Genomic DNA, 20,229 nt, shown 5'->3' with positions numbered 1-20,229 from the left:
GAAAACTAAAGAACCTTTTTATGCTGAAAGACAAGCATGGATGAGGTTGAGATTACAAGGAGGTATATAAAATATATTTACTTCTTGTCCTTATTCTACTGTTTGTTTCCTTCTGGAGATATTTTATTGACTGAATAAGGATAGAAAGATATAGGAAGTTATATGTTATTATTTTGACTAAATAAGTTTGTGGTTTGACTGCATGTTTTAATCCCTGATTGCAATCACCATTTAAAATGTGCGTCTTTACAGCTGTTCATCAAGTCACAGGTATGTCAGGCTGTTTTATATATCAGTGGTGTACTTCCATTAGTTGCATTTGAATTTTTTTTTTAACTGGGCAAGAGATTTTTCTCCCAGACCATAGCCCTCTGAATCTCAACTATTTTTCCCAAGAATGTGGTCATTTATTTCCTTTGACTAACTAATAAAATGTAATAGGGAATAAATGTATTTTAGGGAAATTAGATACTTTTACTTTTGCTGCTCATTCTGAGACTTAATAAACCTGCAATTTTGTTTTCCAATCAGATGGACGAAATTCTCCCAAAGGCAGAAGGCTTCAACTTGAAAAGTGTGGGATTTTATCTCATTAAATTTCATAATTTGAAAGAAAAACTTATACATTTCCTCATTTAGTGTTGAGGTGAACCCACAGAATCACTTTTTTCCCCAGAATATAACTTTTGTTGCAGTCTTGATCTGTCCTTGAAGTCCATTTATGTCTAATCCAAAAAGGAAGGTATCATGCTCTATGCAAAATATTTGCATTTCATCACACAAAATGTTGTTATGTGACCCAGGTTATTCAGTAAAATATTTTCACTGAAGTCCAAATGCTGGAAATGCAACTGTAAGAAAGAACAGCTTTGACTCACAGAATCACAGAATAATGAGGTCTAAGATCATCAAGTCCAACCTATGCCCTAACACCTCAACTAGACTATAGCACCAAGTGCCATGTCCAGTCTTTTTTTTAAACACATCCAGAGATGGTGATTCTACCACCTCCCTGGGAAAACAATTCCAGTACTTTATTATTCTTTTGGTGAAATTTTTTTTCCTAATATCCATATCAATACACTTCATCAATACTCTGATCTCTGTTTTGTGGATAGCAAAAGTGTTTTACCACCTGGAAATAACAGCACATGAAACATACTTCAGCATAAATAGCAGATGTTACAAGGACATCTGAGCAAAGAAGATCCAAAGTATGCATTTCAACTACATAATCTGAGTCAAGACAGTATGAAACATGTGCTCTCAATGAAGTGTCCAGTGTCAAAATTAAGGTGAAACCTTAATTAAAGGCTTTAAATTGCTTACATTTGTCAGTAGACTTCAGATAAGAACACTGTTCTTCCTCAGCAGAGCACTGAAGTACACTGTCTACATCAAGCCCAACTATGGGCTTCAGTCACAGAGCACACTTTATGAAAGATAAGTGAAATTAAACACATGTTCAAGCTCTGCAATTAGGTTATTTGTCAAAGTGAAAAAAACCCAGTGTGGTGCTTTTACTGCAGTGTAGTCTCCATGGCATTGCCACACTCAGTTTGTCATTTGATAATACATCTGTATCAGAAATGCATATAGTGTTTTGTCAGCAGAACACCTATCTAAACCTGTAACATGTAAATGACAAATACTAATTTATATTTTAATGATTAAGTTACGCTTTTGAGACTTTGCAAACTAGGTTCTATGGGTGTTGATTTTATATACAGAAACCTGCATGTGTAGTACTTAAACTGAATGGGAAGAAAAAAGGTAATCCATTCTGAAAACATCCCTGTCATGAGCCTATGCATGGGAGTGGGATTTGGCCTTGGATTTATTTCTTTGTGTTAGTGAAGTTTTGGCTAAATGGGAAACACACATCCCAAGGAAGTAAGAATAAAATGAGAAATTTTAAATCTGAGAAGTACTTAACTATGAGAAGGTTAGAAATAAATAACTTTGTAGCCGAAATTATTTTATATAGAACCCTGCTTCTAATTTTCTTGAATTCATCACCAAGCAAAATTATTCAGAAACATGTTTGTGTAAAAATGCAGTTAACCCTGAGCATGAACTCAACTGAAGATGATTTTTGGGAGAAAATTATCAGGAATACAGATACCCACAGTAAGCATTGGTTAAGACACAGTAGTATTTATTGCAGTTACAGTGTGATGAGCCATGTTGTTTTTCATCTGTGCGTAACATCTTCACTGCTCTCACCAGCAGCTGTCTCTCAGCATTTAAGGCTATCAGTGCTTTGAGACTGACGTTTGAGAGAAGTTTAGCAGTTTGTGTCCTGCAGGACCATGTGGTTGGCTTTGCGGGTCTGCAGATCTGCCACATGCAGGGAGGCCTGGGTGGCCTGTTATGCCTGGAGCAATCAGAATTCTAAATATATGCATGCCCCTCATGATTCTGTGTGTGATTGGGGCAGTATTGACTTGCACGGCAGCTCACACCCAGCAGGAGCTCACCTGCTCAGTGCTGTCCCTCCCTTTCCTACATCATTTGTACTCTGGCTACTAAATTCTACCAGGGAGCTGCTTTCCCCCTGCATCCCACTGGAGATGAATATGAGGACTAGGATGCAGAAAGCTTGAGCTTTCAGCTGCTCTTGGGTGGTTAATGTCCCAAACCTTTTTTGTTCTGCAGCCTGTGCAGCTTGATTATCTGTTGTGAGAAGCCTTTCCCAGCAAAAATACCACTGAGGTCCATAAAGTTTAAATACATTCGTTTTGGTTTTGACAAGTTTTTTCTGGGGAGCTCCTCAATGTCTCAGACTTCTCTGCATTTGTTTTACAAGCATAGGGTAGACCAGCAACAAGTTGAACCTAACAGACATTTAAAATTTTATCAGAGATAAAAGTAACCCAGTTGGTAATATTATTAAGTACTCTGTAATGTTCTTCAAATATTTTTTGTCAGCATTAGCTTGTTAATGAACTTCTAAATAGGCTTCTCATGTTCTACAAGATCAGCTGGGGAAAAAATATGATTTATTTTTTCTCAGTGGAAGATGTTTAATTAATATGTCCATTTTAATTTAGCTATATATTCTATATAGTAAAGTACCTGAGTTCAGCATTTTTGAGTCATATAAAAACTAGGATTATATAAGTAGACAATTCTGAAAATCTATTTCCATCATTAATCAACAGCTGAAATGTATTTTATGATCATTTTTTAGAGCTCTCCTATTCTTACTTGCCCTTAAGCTGGTTTTCTTTTGATTTGTTGGACAGAAGTGACAGCACCTTTCATTACCCTCTGCTTTCTTGGTTAAGGATGCTGAAGGGACATCTGCTTGCTGGGTCAGTGTCTGAGGGACACAAGGAGAGACAGGCAGTCCTTGAGCTCAGTAGCACTTGGCAGTGAGGGTTGTGGTGGCTTTCTCAGCCTGTGATTGAGCAGAACATTCCACAGAGGATGGGCTATTGATCTTCCAAGGTCAGAATGTGGAGTGAATTATGAAGCATACAGATATGGTATGAGGTGAATGCTAGATTCGTCTTATCTCTAGTCAATCCATGCCCATAATAATTGAAGACTATTACTTGCGGATTGAGAGGGACTTACTGGGATTGAAGTACGAAACTCCTGAAGGGGAAAATACGTGTCAAATAAGCTAAGCCAAAATGCTGCAACGAGGTCTGAAATTCTTAAAAGTTCTCTGGATGAAACATTGCGCCGTACCTATGGCTAGCAACTTGATTGTTGCATCCTGGGTTTTAGGTTCAGATTAGGGGTTCTAGCCTTTGTTAGCTTACTGGTTCCATGTATTCTCATGTATCCCCCGTGTTTTCCCCCCCACGGAAGTCAGCCCCAGGCTGCTGGCCATTGGGTTTTCTCCCCTGCCACTCCTGTGCCCACTCCCCCGTCCAGTCCCCGGCAGTTCCCATTGGTTGTTGTGGCAAACGTCACCACCACGGCGTCTGCGCTCATTGGGCAGAGGCTTCCTGTCCTCCCCTGTCCCACCCCTATATCCCTCTGTGGCACCCCAGCCTCAGGGCCAGATCTGTCCACGCAAGGTTGGGAGTGGCTGCGGCTTCTCCATCGCAGCTTCCGCAACCAATAAAGTGCCCAGCCGCCATGCGGATGGGTTTGGACAATTCCCTGCCTCTTCGTTTCCTTCCCTCGTGCCAACGACGAAGCGCAGCCAGCCCACCCTGGGGCGCAGCCGCAGAAGCGCCTGGAAGTAGCAGCAGCACCAACCCTGACAAGAAGCCGAGGCGACCAAGCCGCGCTCTCAGGAGCCAGCCGGGGCGGGAAAACACGCAGCCGCTCTTGACTGTTAGCTTTGGGGGCCAATTAAACAATGATATTATATTATATTGCATGGGGGCCTTTTTTGCATTTATAAAAAACATGTGGTGTATGCATATCAATTATTTCCTGTTTCTCTATATTGCAACATATCTCTGTATATCTAATATTATAGATAATAATACCCTAATACTAATACTGTCTCTAGGGATTTTTTTTTTTTAATTTCTGCAGTTGAGGGAATCTAAATTCCATTTTCAGATGTCAGCTAGTCCGCTGAAACAAAATTCAGGTGCTAAATAAAACTAAGCAACTGGTTTTCTACGGAACCCTAAATAACTTCAAAGTGTAAAGTCTGGTCAATAGAATTCAGAGGTTTAGTCAGCTTAGCACTTTGGGAAATTCCAGTAAATTATTGCTTCACCTTTAGCTACCTAAATGCCTTTGAAAACTAGTTGTTGGAAACTGCTAAAAGTTATTAGTTACACAAGCTGCAGGAAAAGGCTGAAAGAGGACACCTTGAGCAGCTCTGAGTTGTATTGGATGGTTGGAATCAGAGTTAAGAAGATGGCAAGCAAAGCTGTTTTCAGAGATGCCTTCCTTCTTTCCTCCTCCCACCTTGGTTTATTTCCCATTGAACTGGAAAGAAGAAATGGAAAATGGGGTGGCTGTCTCTATTATGTTGTTATTTATTCCCAAGACTGGATAGAAACGAAATCTTACTTCAAACAATCTCCAGTTTATATAATTTTGAAGAAAAGACAGATTTGACAGAATTTTCTACTGCCATTATGAGCCAGAGTTTCTCGAGCCAGAGTTTCAGGTAGAAATGAAGCCATTCCCACACAGCAACTCTTATTTCTGAGTGTTGCTGACAATTTCTTTAGATTGTTTGGTTTTGGTTTCTTAGTCTTTCTTTCAAGGATGTACTTTTTTTTTGGTGCCCACAGCTTGGAAGGCTTGTGGCTGCCTTAATAAAAAAAGCCCAGAAAATATCTGGAAACAATACCCGTCAAGTGCAACATGTTCCACACAAAGTAGGAACAGAAAAAGGGAGAAACAAATGGAAAAGAAACAAGAAACTCAGCTTCAGCTTTTGGCAAAGAAAACACAATAATTACGTGTCTGATTTGTTCCAACCACTTTGCAGGAGGACATGATTTATCTTGTCCCTGTTTTATTCTCATCAGAAGAAAAGCAACAGTTTTGCAGTATTTGCAGACTCCACTCACAGGAATTGAGATTGAAACAGTAATGGCATTGCCTTCATACAGAAATGCATTGACCTGCCCTCTCTAGGAAAGCTTGAAAAGCTCCTTCTTGGGTGGTAAAGAGCAAGAGAAACACTTATAGGCTAATTCTCCAACCTTTGATTTGGAAGTACCCTGTTACACAGTGTTGTGTTCTAATGGGTTTGTGATGCTTTGGTCCATGGAGTTCACTTGTGCAATGGCAGGTGTGCAAAGGTGCTGTATAATCAGGTGAGAATGAAATTATTTGTGTCATCATTGTCGAGCAATGCCATTCCTACTTATGTTGATGGTAAATTCTCACTTCATTTTGCTAACTTTATTTGCTCAGTTCAGAAATGGACAAATTGCTACAGTGGATCGCGGTAGTAACTCTTCTAGTACCTGAAAATGGCAGTACCTATTAGGAACCTTTTTTTCAAAATAAGCATCCAATGAACTTTAAATTGTGTATTTCTTTCAAGTCATCTAACACCTAAAGATTGGCTTATGCTAGGTGACACATTGATATCCTTTTGTAAATGCTAACTGTCTAATAAACAAGCAGATATTCCCTGAATACTATGTTAACACCTTCCCTGAGATTAACAGCAACATACTTATATCCTTCTATAGCCGAAATGCTCACGACCAGGACAGCAGAGGAGAAGAGAGATCAGAAGCAGCTGTAAGGCCAGAGGGTCACAGATCACTCACAACCATTGCAGCAGAGAGCTGATGCTTATCTGTCCTGGCAGGTAATGATGTGAAACAGTGTTAGGAAGATCAGGGATGATTAGTGTCCTGCACTCAGTGCAATCAAAGGGGTGAGCCTTTACTTCTGCCCTGAGGGCTCTGAACCCCCACAGCATTCACCAAGTGCCTGGAGAAGGGCCCCCCACCTGTATCAGGACAAGTAGAGGCAAGTTTGTGATCCCTCAACTTCGACAGCCCAGGGCTGACTGCAGGTGTGAACTGCCTGTGACCAAGTCACATCAGTTCTGTGGCCACTACTGGGCAGGGTGAGTTAGTGGGCTGGACGCCATCAGATGCCATAGCCAGCCCCAGCAGGCATCAGACACAAAGCTCAAAAGCTCTGTGCTCAACTCAGCCTGGCAGGAAAGGGCCTTTCGGCCTTGTGCATACCCCTGAGAGGAGACATCGGTGCATTTTTTCAGTGAGGTTAAGTTTCAGACACAGTAAGTCACAGTTCTCATCTTGAAGATGTGGTATAGGAGCACAGACTTCAGATTCAAATTCACAGAGAACTTCTTGGAGAATATATTTCCTTTTTGTCTTAGCTTTTTTACCTGAACAGGAAGATGACTATTTCCCAACTTGCAAAAGGCTTTTGCATTATGCATTCTAATGTTGCACATATCCTTGCTGGAAATGGTTTCCTACATTTACCACGAGGTTGAATTGCACTGTAAAGTTACAGTTTTTTGCCTCATTTCATGGCAGCATTTTAGAGAATTCTGAAAATGTAGTACACTGAGGAATAAACACAGTGCAAAACAGAGTATATATTTCAGAAATCATAGAATCATTAAGATTGGAAAAAACATCCAAGATTATGAAGTCCAACTTGTGACTGAATGAGGAAGATGAGAAGATTCAACTTTTCTTTGCAATGATAGCTTTCCTCTAGAGGTCCAATCCAGAACTGATTTCCCATTTTAACCAACAGGAGTCTTTCCTGCCTATTGATCTCTGTGTGTTTTGAGATTGGCCTCAACATCTGAAACAGGGCTGTGGTAAATGGCTAGATTTTTTGTCTCCTCTTGGGATGGAGTTCCTGCCTCTGTGTGCCATGGTTATTTTTCATCATATAAAAAGGACTGTGCCCACCCACAGTGAGCTCTTGGCCTCATCAGACCACTCATACATCCCATCCAGATGTCTGCAAAAGCTTTTAAGAAACATTGTTATGCTTTCTGTGGTGTTCCTCTATGGGTATACTATATACAATTATGCATGTTGAAATCCACACTGTTCATTAGCTAAAACATCTCAAGAGATGAGTTTTCATTTGTAAGAAAGAAGAACAATTATTTAAATGGAAATGCAGATCTCAGGAAAGATCTCAATCCTGGGTTTAAATCTTTCCTAAATCTCGATACTCTAGTAATAAGGAAAGGAAATACTGGTACACAAGCTAGGAAATAAACCCTCCATGGTCACAAGCTGCCCATTTTTCCCTCCCCTGCTTTCTGGCTGAAATTCTGAGAGGCTGTCTGTGCTGACCTGGGCTTGGAGTTTTGCATGGCATATTAGCTCTCTGGATAGTCAGTCTAAAGCAGCCATAGATCAAAGCCTATTTGAACATATTCCAACCAAACCCAGATACTACTGTTCTTTGTATTTGGAATTAGCTTTTGGGTTGTTGCTTTTAAGTAAATTAATGAGCCATTTAATACTGTGCAAGCCAAGCATTTCTGCATTCTGATACATTTGAATTATTAAGATTCTTTGTGTGTGTTGTTAAGTTGTGCAAGCTGTAGGATGACTGTAAGTAAAATCCCACTTTTGAATGGTTACTCAGATTTAGAGAAGGTTGACAGTTTGATTCACATGACACAATAGTTTCTTCTCCCTTTCTCTTCAACCCAATGAAAGGTGGGGGAGCAAAGCATCAGGGAAAAATAATATAAAGATTTATGAAATTAATTTTGTACATGAATGAAAAAATATGAAGTTTACTATTACATTTTATAGCCAGTTTATGGAACAATGAAAGTCAATGAGAACTCTAACATTTTGCTTGTTACCTTCAACAGCCAGTGCTCTGTACGGACAGAACACAGTATATGTCCTTAGGCTTTGCTACAGGGAATAATGCCCACATTGCAAACATGGAGAAAAATTCCTATCTTTAGGTGCTGCTTAAGCTAGCAAGCACATTAAGGTTGACCCTGGTGTCATAAATATAAACTGCAAGAAACAATTACTGAGAAAACTAATTAGATTGGACAAAACTGAACCAATGACACAAAGACACAGCAGATATAAATCATACTCAGACAATAGGGAAAGGAAAATACAAAATCCTATGACTTGTACCCAAGCAATAACCAGAGAGGACTCCGGTAAGAAGTGGCACTCTGGGAGACATCAAAGTGTACAGATCTTCCACTCTCAAACAAAGAGCAGGAAGGAGAGAGTAGGGGAGGGAAAAGGAAATAAGATAAGCAAGACAAAGGGTAGGCCTGTTGTCAATTTACTCCAATGAAGCCAATGTTTTCCAGCTGTACTTCTCCAAACTTAACACAATCACAATCACTACCTTCCTTGTTCTCCATGGTTTCAGGATTAGGATTAAGAGAGCAAAAGGATTTAGACAAGTAGTCTTTGCTTTTGATACATTACCTAACTTGTTAAACACACAGCGTTTGATTAAGGATTTTCTAATTGCCTTTCACCAGGCCAGTGGGTTCATTAAGTTTTCCAATTTTGTTATGTTTCCTCCTGACAGCTGACTAGGCTGGTCAGGTTGAGAAGGGAATTTATCCACACTCCTTTGTAGCCCCAGTGAAGAGGAGGTTGATGGACAGAGCCTTTGTACTGTGTAACTGTGGCTTTAACAGTTTGTTGACTTGGTTTTATAGCTTTTAAACTGATGTTTATTGCTTCTTTATATGTTCAGTAGGGAAGTCTTCTTGAATCCCTGATGGTATTGCATTATGGTTATAATTATAAATGTCTCAATCCTTTGGGGAATGTGAAAGGATCAATAGAATACAAGATGAACAACAAAATCCTCTTCTAGGTCACTCTTTATTTCTGTATCAGTCTGTGCCCCGCATCTCCAGGTCTCAGCTTCTACCTGTGCTACTGGAGATATAAGGAGGAAGATTATTAGGATGCTGGAAGAAGGGAAATGTAACAGTAGTGCTTGTGATTATCAAAGTGTCTGGATATTTAAGAGGTATACTAATTTACCCTGGCTGCTGAAAAGCTGAAGAACTATTCTTCAGATTTTCTTTTACTAGACCATCCTTACTGAAGATGAGATGGCCCATCATAATCCAAATGCTGAGTTCTAACACAAAAATACTGTTGCATGCAAAACTTTTGCCATTCCAAATGACTGGTACATAGACAAGTCTTTGCAGTAACATAGGAATTTAAATGCAGAATCTCTCTTTAATTTTTATCATTTTGTTCAGCCTGGGAGAGATTTTCCAAGCAATTTCTTTTAAGTCACAGAATTCAGATCAGAATGTAAAGTTTGTCAACTGGGAGTCCACATTGGTAAAATGAGGAAAATAATCAGTGGAGCAATGTACTCCACTGTGTGCAGGGATCCTGCACAGGCTTCCATGTGAGATTGGCAACCAGTTCTACATCTGGTGGCAGCTTTGAAAGAGTGGTTCCTCCATTATAATACAAAGTGAGATAGGAAGGTCCTGCAGCCTTTACCAACCACCTTGTACAGCCAGAATAATACAGCCTTTTCTGAGTTATTCCATCATCAATACAAGTCCTTCCCCTCCAGAGCTCCAGGGTAGTAGCTGAGGTTTTAAATCCACAGAAGTAAAGCTGTTCAAAAATAGAATTTTCCTCCCATGGCAGATTTCAGCATTTCAAGATTATTTGCTGCTTTAAAATATAAGAGAAAGCAGAGGGAACTTGGTTCAATTTTGTCTCAAGTTTCAACTTGAGCTATTGAAACAGAAAAAAAATCATCAATAAAATTCAAACAAGTTGGTATTCTAAAATGAATTTTCTTTTTGGAAAATAATTCAATTTGTGAAAATATTTCAAAAATATGGGTAAGAGTGTTTTTGTGTGTGCTTGTCTGGGGGAGGGGAAGGATTTTCCCACTTTGGAATGTTAAATTTGTTTGTTTTAGAAAACAAAAAGGTAACTGAAAATCACCAAATATTTGAAACTTTATTTTACATCATTAATATTTCTCAGTGAATTTTTTTACTAGCTTTGTGCTGGAATTAATGCTTTGGAATCAAAAATTTTAATGTCCTGACTCATATTTAATTAATATTAGTATATTTTCTTTCATTTCTATACCTGTTTCCATTAATTTTCTTGTTGAACTTATCTGGTAAGGGACTCTAAAAGACAAAAAGTTGTATGTTACTGCAAGTGATATAAAACAAGTCCAAACCTTCTTAGACTAAAGGGTGAAACTCCACTGAAGTCAATGGAGCTTTAAATATTGGCACCACCAGAAAATTTGTCCTGTGGAATGCACTTGCACTGTAATATTTTGAATGCTCTTCATTCTCATGACAGACATTACTAAAGGAGTCTCTTTCAAACACTTATGCATTTATTATTTTCAAAACCCATTTGGTCAGAGAGGTCAAAAGCTCTTCTCACCACCATAGGGAGTCCATGGAAATTTCGGCATTCTGAAGTACCACAGGTACCCAACAGGATTAACAAATATTAACAATTTTTTTAGTTTTTCTTTTTAACCATGCTTGTTTTTGTCATGAATCAAAAGTGGTGGAATCTTATTATTTTTTGATTGGAAGGGCAAGCACTCCAGCAGGAAAAATGTCACATTAAAATTGGATTACTTCCAACTAGTCCATAAAAAAAATTCCCTAGTGAAATGGCCTGTTCCCTGATTGCTTTGTATCACTAGCATCATGCTATAATACCATTTTTGTACTGTGTTTCTGGCAATTTTCAGTATTATCTACACAGAAAATAGATTGCAGATCTCCTCCAAAAGCCCAGTGTTTTTCCTATTTGGCTGTACAGTAAAGCTGGAGTTTCCCCTCCTTGCCTATGTTGATATTTTTCCTTAAAAACAGAGAATAATGAAATCACTTAGTATTATTTCCATGCATTACTTTAGAGCCCCATGGTCCAAACAAGTCCTCACTGTGCAAAGAACTGGGGACTCTATAGGTGCATATAACCCTTGCCTGAAGAGCTTTTGGGCTATGGCCCCACTCTTGTAACCTGGAGCTACTTGGTTGTCCAGTGGGCAGGTTACAGACCTGGAGCGTCACACACAGGGTGAGGAACGGGGAAAGGATGCTTGGTTGTCCTGCCTGTATGAGCAGGGAGTCCCAGTGATTAAATCCTTTGCCCCAGATTACACAGGAAATCTGTGTCTGACCCTGAGGTGGAAGCCAGATGTCCTGTGTGGCACCCTTGTTCCCTGACCTATCCGTCCTTGCTCCCCACTGTCATGTTGGCCTCCAGCGCAGAAACTTCTAACCAAGGAATTTTCCATTGAGTTCTGCTGCTGATGAGTTTCTTTCTCACCAATAGGTGGAAACTGACAGCCCGGTTTCTCAGGTGACACAAGGAACGGTTCTGCCATCCCAAATGAGGCAGGAAAAACATCACGCAGAACAAGGAATATTCCATAAGAAACTGTACCATAGCAACTGAAAAAGACGTTGAAGCACATTACACTTTCTCAGCTTGTTGCAACCTGTGCTTTGATGCAACAGGACATCAGAAAAGTGAAGACTTGGGTTTTTTGTTTTACTTTTCCTCACTTATTTCTTTGGCCAGGAGAGTGATTGCTTTAACTGGTGCTGCTTGATCATAATGAATTTATTGCAAAATTATGTAACCTTTCCACATCCGTCTCCAAAGTCTGTGCCAGAACTTATGTTCTGGCATGCATTGTCATGCTATAGCTGGGGAGGGAGAGGGAAGCACATCTGCAAACTTCTATAAGAGATCACAAGCTTCTGAAATTGTAGGACAACTAACAAAATAGGATGCCGAAATATTTCCAACAGGCACAGCTGTGCAATATGTGGCATTAAAATAAAGTTGAGTCATTAAGAAGTAGTGATATAGAAACTAGCAAAAGTTTCTGTCTATTTTTTTCTAAGCATATCCCAAATGTGATTGTCTAGTGTAAAAGAAAAAAAAAAAATCACTGTGCAGAAAAAGTGGCTTGTGTTGGTTTGGATATAGACAAATTCTTTCTGTACTAGGCATAGTATTTATGTAAAATGTTACATTCTTTAAGGGAATTCTTTGCAGGATGGATGTTGATCTTCCTGAGCAGGTATAAAACACTGTTAAGAATGAAGAAACATGAATTAAGAGGACCTAAAATGCTTAAGTGAGAAAATAGGGGGATATCTGTCTAGCACTACTAATCACCTGAGGTCTGGAGATCCCCTTTCTTTTGTACAGGAGCAGTTTAGTCATCTTCCTTTTCTTTCTATTTTTTAGAGTTCATGCTGTACCCTGCCCATATTTTATCTCTCCCCTGTGTTCCTTCTCAATAAATTCCACAATGTGGGTCATCCTCCTCTCCTGTATATCTGCAGATATTAATTACTGAGTGGAGAACTGCAGCACGTAGCGCATTTTTTTATGTGTGTACTCTCTTCTCATTCAGACTCACAACGTGTTCAGTTCTGGAGGTATTTCTGTGGTAAGACATCCCTTGTTTCTGTGAGACTGTTTGTTTCAGGTTCCCCTCAATGTCAGTGACAAGTTTGTCACTAATTTGGGAATGTTATGTCAGAATCCTGCAGAACTGAACTTGAACTTGAACTGGACTTGAATTAGAAATGCTGGAGCAGGATTTGTCAGAGCTGTGCTTACCTAAGGCTTCCCACAAGGTCTATATGTGAAAGCACAGTTCTTTTTGTAGCAAGAATAATGCAGATTTTTCAAACTGCTTGCTCATAGCTACTCCCCTAGCTTTCAATTTGGTAAATTATGGAGGAAAATACCTGTTAAAATAGTATTGAGAAGAGATTTTTCCTAATGATGTTGTTCCGATGCTTAGTTAGAATAGCCCTCATTAGGATGCAATTTACCATTTTCTCCGGTTTCCACAACAACTGGCATTTCAAAAGCCTACTTGGCACAGTATGAAGGCAAAGGATACCCATAGCCTCTGTTCAGAAATCTTTATTTGCTTACATCTATGAAGGTGTGGAAAGAGAGCTACTGCAAGTATTTTTTAAGTGCTGGTTGTGGCATGCTAATCTGCAAGGACCTGTTTGTTTTTATGGAGGATAGTACATAAAATATCGTAAACTAACAGCATAAAGACCGGAATAAGCAAAGAATTGGGGCACAGCTAGCAGCAGACCTCACATTTTCCCTTTTTCATGGCAAGCTTTTTCCTTTTTTTTTTTGTTAATGTTTCTTATATTAGGGGATGTTGTGGGTTTCTTAATTGCTTTCTTCAGCAGGGCTTTTTTTTTTTTTTTTTTTTTTTTTTTGTGACAGATAATCTGGAAGAACTCCATTTGTTTTCCCAGCTCACATTTTGTGATTGAGGATTACTTTTATGGCATACAAAACAATTCTGAATGCAATGCAAGAGAAATAGTTGTTTTAAAATCTTTTTTTTCTGAATGTATTTCTGATATATTTTATTTTTGAGTGCATTATAATACACTTTAAGGAGGCCAGAATCAGTAAAATTACAATTAAGTATTTGCTGCAGCCCAACTCATATCTGAAGAGCTCCCAGTCAAGATTTTGAACTTAAGATGGCAGTGAGGAGTTTGTGCCATTGTTTTCAAAATATACCAAATAAGAATCTTGATGAATGCATAACTTAAACATTATAGCTTTGTGACGCTATTCAAGTAGTAAATAACTAATATTTTTTCTAAATCCCCAGTGCTGTTACGAAACAGCTAGGTAGGCATTTCTGGCCTTATTTTTGAGGAGGGGAAAACAGTCATATACAGATCCACTCAGCAGAAGCCTCATAAGAGTTGTTTGCCAAAATGCTTATGATAAATACCTTTTAATCTGTGTGTGTGTGTGTGTGTATGTGTGTGTATGTATCTAGTCTTCAGAGGCAAACAGTGTTGTCTCTGTGTAGTTTCTCTGTAAGGAAAAATGAAAATCAGTAATAGTTATTTTTGCAGTTAAAGCATGTTATATTCCTGGAACATATGGCTGAATTACCATTCTCTTACTGAAGAAAATGTTACAAAAAGGGAAGAATAAATATGATAAGCAATGTTGAAAGCAATGCACTAGTCTATAAGTTAGTTTAGAGTTGTACATGGGAAACCACTAGAAAAAACTACCCAACAAATCTTCACATTGGTTTATAAATATTTATGTTAGCTTCTGACCCTTCCTCCTCATTAAAATTCTGAATAACAGGCTAGAAACACAGAGCCCTGGAAATTGCCCAAGGACCATTCTGTGGATGTTAGACTACCAAAAGGCAAAGTATCTCTCCAGTTTGACATCAGACTTCAGACATGTCCCTCCTAAAAGCAAGTCTGTACTTGCCCTCCTGCTGGTGGTGGTCTTGCAGGAGGCAGCAGTTAACAAACACTGCCTGTAAAATGGTCTGTTAGGCTGCCCTGGTGACATCTTGGCTTAACAACACTTCAGTGTTTTAGCTAAGTGCAGGCCAGGGCCATATCAAGGGACAACACCCATTTCCTTGGCTGCAACTGTCAGTTCAAGCAGCTTGAGACAAGAATTCAGTATTTTTACTGATGACAGTAAAAATCATGGCAATTTTCACTATTTCCCTTATTGGTAAGCACATGGGGTACTCTGCCATTACAGTGCAACAAATGTAGCAGCTGTTTGTGTTGGTTACTGCTGCTTAAAATGTTTCCCAAATAGGTGAATACATAGGCAAACTGGTAGTTGTTGCTATGGGAGAGAACTTGAACTTCAGGAGGAAGGGGAGAAAACCCCCTACATTTTGCCTTAGTTCTGTGCAGGCTAAAGTTGCTATAAATGTAATGGTGTACAGTAGCTGGAACAAAAGAGTTTTGGTTTTTAAGAGCAGTAGTCATATAGATGCTGGGTGAGAAAAGAACCTTTCTGGTCCATGTGTTTCTGGCGTCTTGCAGAGACTGCCAGAATTACATTTGCATTAATTTCAGTCTACAGCTAGTATTAAAGAAGATTCAACTGAAAGTACTTTCCAAATATAAAGAGTACAGGGGATAAAAAGGACTATGATTTATGGTGACATCTATTAAGCTTTTACAGAATATCATATGTGTATACTAGTTATCAACATAAAATGAACTGGTACTAATTGGGCAAAGCTGCCAACTCAGTCTTATTATAAGTGTAACAATCTTCTTTAGGTCACATTCATTATACTGACATTGTATGTCAGATCCTGAATAAAGTTCATTCAGCCTTTTCTGCCGTTCTTCTTGTTTGCCCTGCTACGTATGTGTGCTGCCATCAGTGAAAGTTCATGTTTCAGCAAAGACTGGGTCTGCGTGCTTTGGGAAATGTATGTCTTGGGTATCTGCCCAGTGGCCACTTCTCCAGCAACAGCATGACTGTGGGAGGGCAACCTTTGATTGAATCATGCCTGGTGTTTTCCTCATTCATGGAAACTGACTGGAACAAAATGTTCAAAGCTCTTTCTTTCTTCCTTTCCTCTTCTCTTTTTTTTTTTTTTTTTTTCCCCTCTATCTCTTACTGTCTTTCAGTTCCATGCTTCAAAAGGCTGTAACTGGGTTCATTATTGTGTGATAAATCAGCAGTAAACATCTATGCATTTTGCTTCATTTGGGCAGCTCCTGTTCCTTAGTAACAGCTGGCTCAGCGCACTATAATTATCAAGTCAAAACCAAGATGCTTTTAGGTAGTGAAAGCATATTGGCAGAGACTGAATTTGTCCTCAATCTTGTCATGGGCCACAGCTTTAAAAGATCCTTTTGGTGGTGGCTTTCTGGCACTGTTGGTACTGGGGCTCTGACAGTTTGTTATCACACTGGACTCTGTGGGAAGCTGTTGTTATCCTAAAGGAGTATATGTCTTTGTTTTTCATTAGCTCCTGACATACTGTATAGTTAACTTCTGATCAATGTATCTGTGTTCATTCTCTTTCTCTAAAATAAAATTTTATTGATGTGTGGGAGGGGATTTATATGTGTTAGTGAGAATTTACAAAGGCCTTACTTAAACAGTCTGAAGGAACCCTTGCTGAGACCAAACAGACCTGTGAGTTTGTTGTCTGCAGTGGAACCAAGACGCTCTCTGATGCTACTTTAAACACAACTCCATTTGGCAGACTGACTGTGAGCTGACTGAGTGACTGGTGCCTGGCTGTCCCTAGCCATGGGGGCATACAGGGCAAGACATTGCCTATGATCCACTAAAGGACAAGTGGCCCCGGGCTGCATGTCGTGCAGATCAGTTGCAAGGAGCTGAACATAATGGAGACTTTTTCTCCCTCACCAAATTTGTTTTAGCAAAGGTGTAGAATTTCTCCTTATTTGTCTGAAATATAAAGAAACATAATTTCTGCTGGCAGATAATGCAATCCAGAGCTCAAGTGAGTGAAAGGGGATTTCTTATATTCTTTGCTACCTCTGTTAGCTACGTATATCTGTTTTCACATTGCATGAAAATAACATGCTGAACCAAGAGAGAAGAGAAAACGTGTGACTTTTTTCTTGCAAGAGAAATTACCTGGGAAAGTCTTCCTGCACCCACTGACAAGTCGAAGTTTTCTTTTCTCACTGGATTTTCTGTTAGGACAATTAGAATAGGCACTCATCTCACTGCTATTTAAAAAAAAAACACCAACCTTTAGTGTTCTCAGATCTGGTTTGGCAATAGTTCAGTGTAGTTTACAGATAATGTCCAAGTAGGAGTACCACTGTTTGCTTATGCAAAGGTCAATGCAAGGAGTATGGTACAGTCTAATTTGCATCCTTCCCTTGGACTTGGGAAGGTTGTCAGACCCTGAAGAATTACCCAAACTGTAGAAACTTCATGGCCTTTACACATGAAATAATTTATTTTGTATAAACATGTACTTTATTATATTAGTCCTTTGGAGTATGCAGGAGAGAAGAATCAGGTCAGCAGAGGAGGCGATGTGTGGTCTGCAATAAGCAATAAGACCTTTTCAAGCTTGAAAAATTAAGCATGTGCTATGCTGGTGTGGAGACATAGAAATATTTTTTTCCCAGTGTATTTATAACAACACAAAAGAAAAGTCATCTTTTCTTTGCAACTGTTAAGGCTTTGATCCTGCAAAACCCCCAGCATGTTCAGTCTTGCAAACGCTTTGTGAATCCATTTTGTTGATCTAAAAGGGAAATCTTGAAGGTCTTTTCGTTGGAAGGTAATACAATGTAATAATCTTCTAACTGCACTGTGGCTGCAGTTAGAGGTATCTTTACCAGCCCCATGGTAAAGATGAATTTTCTGGGTGTGCCTTGTATGCATGTGCTGCCAATTACATCATAAGCACTGGAATTCTGAAACAGTAGCAGGGCCAAGGGGAAAATGCCCTGTGGGGACATAAGCCTCTGTGTATGGCATGTAACAAAACCAAAAGGTGTGCCACTCTGGCAGTGAAACAAAAGCAGAGCAAGTACCTCACCATGGAAGAAGGCAGAAATGCTGAAGGACAGCAATCTGTAAAAGGGAATAGCTGCTTGTCCAGGTTTGTTCATTTTTTATGGTCTTCTCTCCTGTCATATGGGGCTCAGGCAATATAATGCTAACCCCTTCTAGGTCCGCATAGGACAGGTAGTGAACTGATGTTCTTGCCATGTCATCATGTAGGAAGTCTTGAGACGTTTCTTCATTCTGATGAGTTTGTTTTTCAGTAAATAATGCAGGGTGATGAAGATTTTATATTTTGTTTGTTTGCAGTCTCCAGTGTCTTTATCTATCATTTGGGGGTCCTCTTCAGAAATGGCTAAACTCTTAACTTTTCTTTGTGTTTAAATACCCCTTACAGCAAAATCCAAGAAGGCGGTACGCACAAAATCATAACAAATAACCATGTAGCAGCAAAGCCTTAGCTGTGTGCAGTTAAGGAAGCAGGCAGAGACTGAGCCTTGTGCTTAGGGGCAGGGTTTATTTCAACTGGCTAAAAGAAAGCAAAGCATAAGGTAAAAATGCATAAGATTCGGGTTTCCTCATAGAAAGCCACACAATGTGTTGCAGTCTGATAGAACTGTAAAAGGAATTGGGAAAAAAAAATTAAGAAAAGGGTAAATATTTTTTTTAAAAGTGATCTCTAAGACTGGGTTCTGTCATGCTGCTATGATGTTTTCATTAATATACCCTTTTCTTTCTATGCTCAGTTAGCTGCAACAGGGCAGACCTACCCATGTAACATGGGTGATCAAATGCTCTGCTGTCTTTCAGATAGTTCAGCAAAAGGTAAAGATTGAATATGTGCTTAGCTTTTAAAAAAGGGAATAGAAATTGAGCCAAGCATATGGTTAATTTTTTCACAAGCTTGAAAGCTCCATTTGCTTTTCATATTTAGTTTTGAAAGGCCGTCAGTAAAACCCTTCTGCACTCCCTCATGTAGAGCTGTTACCAATAGGTAAGACTTTATGAAGGCTTTTACCTATCAGTAACAATAAAGACCACTCCTTTGCACCTGCCTGGGGTCCCTGTGTCGCTCATTACTGCAACATAGAGCCACAAAATTATTTCCTTTGCCTTTTGAAATGAGAAGAGAAAAAGCAAAGCAGAGAAATGTAGATCAAAACAACTGCAATCTCCTTTGAATTTCAACTTTATACCCATTTACTCTAAGCTTGAATATGGCTCATCTCTGGAGGTAGTTTCTTTCAGGTCCTACTTCTCAGATTGGCATCCTGAGATGCCTTTCAGACTATGTCTGTTTCTGAAAACAGAGATAGAAAAGAGTTAATATTTAGAAGACAGTATGTTCATTGGCCCTCCCCCCTCTGCAAATATCTATTATATGAGATATGCTACATGGTATTCCCCCATGCTTTGTCAAGTACTCCTATTTCTGTAATACAGAAGGTTCCCAAAGATTAGCCGTGTGGAGGGAAAGGATTTCCAAGTCTGAACGGGAAGGGTGTTTATGTTGAGATCATTGTGTCCAGTTAAATATGAAAGACAGATCAGATTTGCCATCATAAAATAATACTAACAGGTTTTACACAGAAACTCACATTCAATAGCCTCTAAGTTGTATGATAATTACATACATACGCACGTCCTCTTGGAAGAAGTGCGTTGAGATTGGCATTTATAAATTAAGTGTATACATATCTGCAAAGGCAGTATTTTGTCAAAATTCCAGCTCAGTTTTTTGCTTAAAGCTGATTTACTATACTATGCTGAAAAGCTTTTAGTAGGCTGGAAGCATCATAAAAAGAGAAATGCAGGATGATTAATATATGGTACTATTTCTGAAAATAGCCAAATTTAGCTTTCAGCTACTTTGATATATCCCAATTGTTTTAGCATGTAAAAGATCAGTTTTAGCTTGCAAGGGCTTGAAGATCTTTTGCACCCTAGTTTTAATATGCAAGGGCAAGTTCCTGTATTGATAAACTGTTTACTTTGTTTTTTTGTTTCCATGAAGGGGTAATTATGTTAATCTGACTCATGCAATTAAGACAATGATAGCATTTGTTAGAATTTATTCTTAAGGAATGCTTATTTGAGTACAGGGATCTAATCAAGTAGGGCATCATGGCTATCTGTAGCCAAGCTTACGGGATCTTGGTCAACTAAACCAAATAAAGTACTGTAAAAAAAAGAGTAAAGTAAAATGGCTCACCAGGAATCAAATAGTAACCCCAAAAGACAGTAAACACTTGTGTTTCAGACAGAGATGAGCCAACTACAGTAAAATGAGTTTACAGTGGACAAGATCTGTGGTGCCCCTGCTGCTCCGGGCAGGTGGGTGAGAGCTGGGCACCCTCCAAGGTGCTGCAGCACTCTGTTACAAAAGGAAGCCTTATTTTAACACAGGAAAATAAAAATTCTGGGGTTCTAGATATATATCCTGTGAGGATTTAAACTG

General features: G+C 39.1%; 1 protein-coding gene across 3 annotated transcripts in view; it reads left to right on the top strand.

Moving 5' to 3' along the window:
* Positions 1–20,229, top strand: part of NTRK2 (neurotrophic receptor tyrosine kinase 2) — a 197,706-nt gene that overhangs the window by 119,841 nt on the left and 57,636 nt on the right. Inside the window, exon 13 of one of the 3 annotated variants that reach the window (XM_054004471.1) lies at positions 11,751–12,308. The exons of the other annotated variants lie outside the window; for them this stretch is intronic. Coding sequence (XP_053860446.1) covers positions 11,751–11,761 — 11 coding nt within the window. The 3' untranslated portion in view covers positions 11,762–12,308. Of the gene's footprint in view, positions 1–11,750; positions 12,309–20,229 lie in introns of those variants that run through there. 3 annotated transcript variants of the gene reach the window in all.

This window comes from Vidua macroura, chromosome Z (assembly GCF_024509145.1).
Source record: "Vidua macroura isolate BioBank_ID:100142 chromosome Z, ASM2450914v1, whole genome shotgun sequence".
Classification (NCBI taxonomy): domain Eukaryota; kingdom Metazoa; phylum Chordata; class Aves; order Passeriformes; family Viduidae; genus Vidua; species Vidua macroura.
Note: the sequence above shows the minus strand (reverse complement) of the source record. Positions and strands in the feature narration are given on the sequence as shown.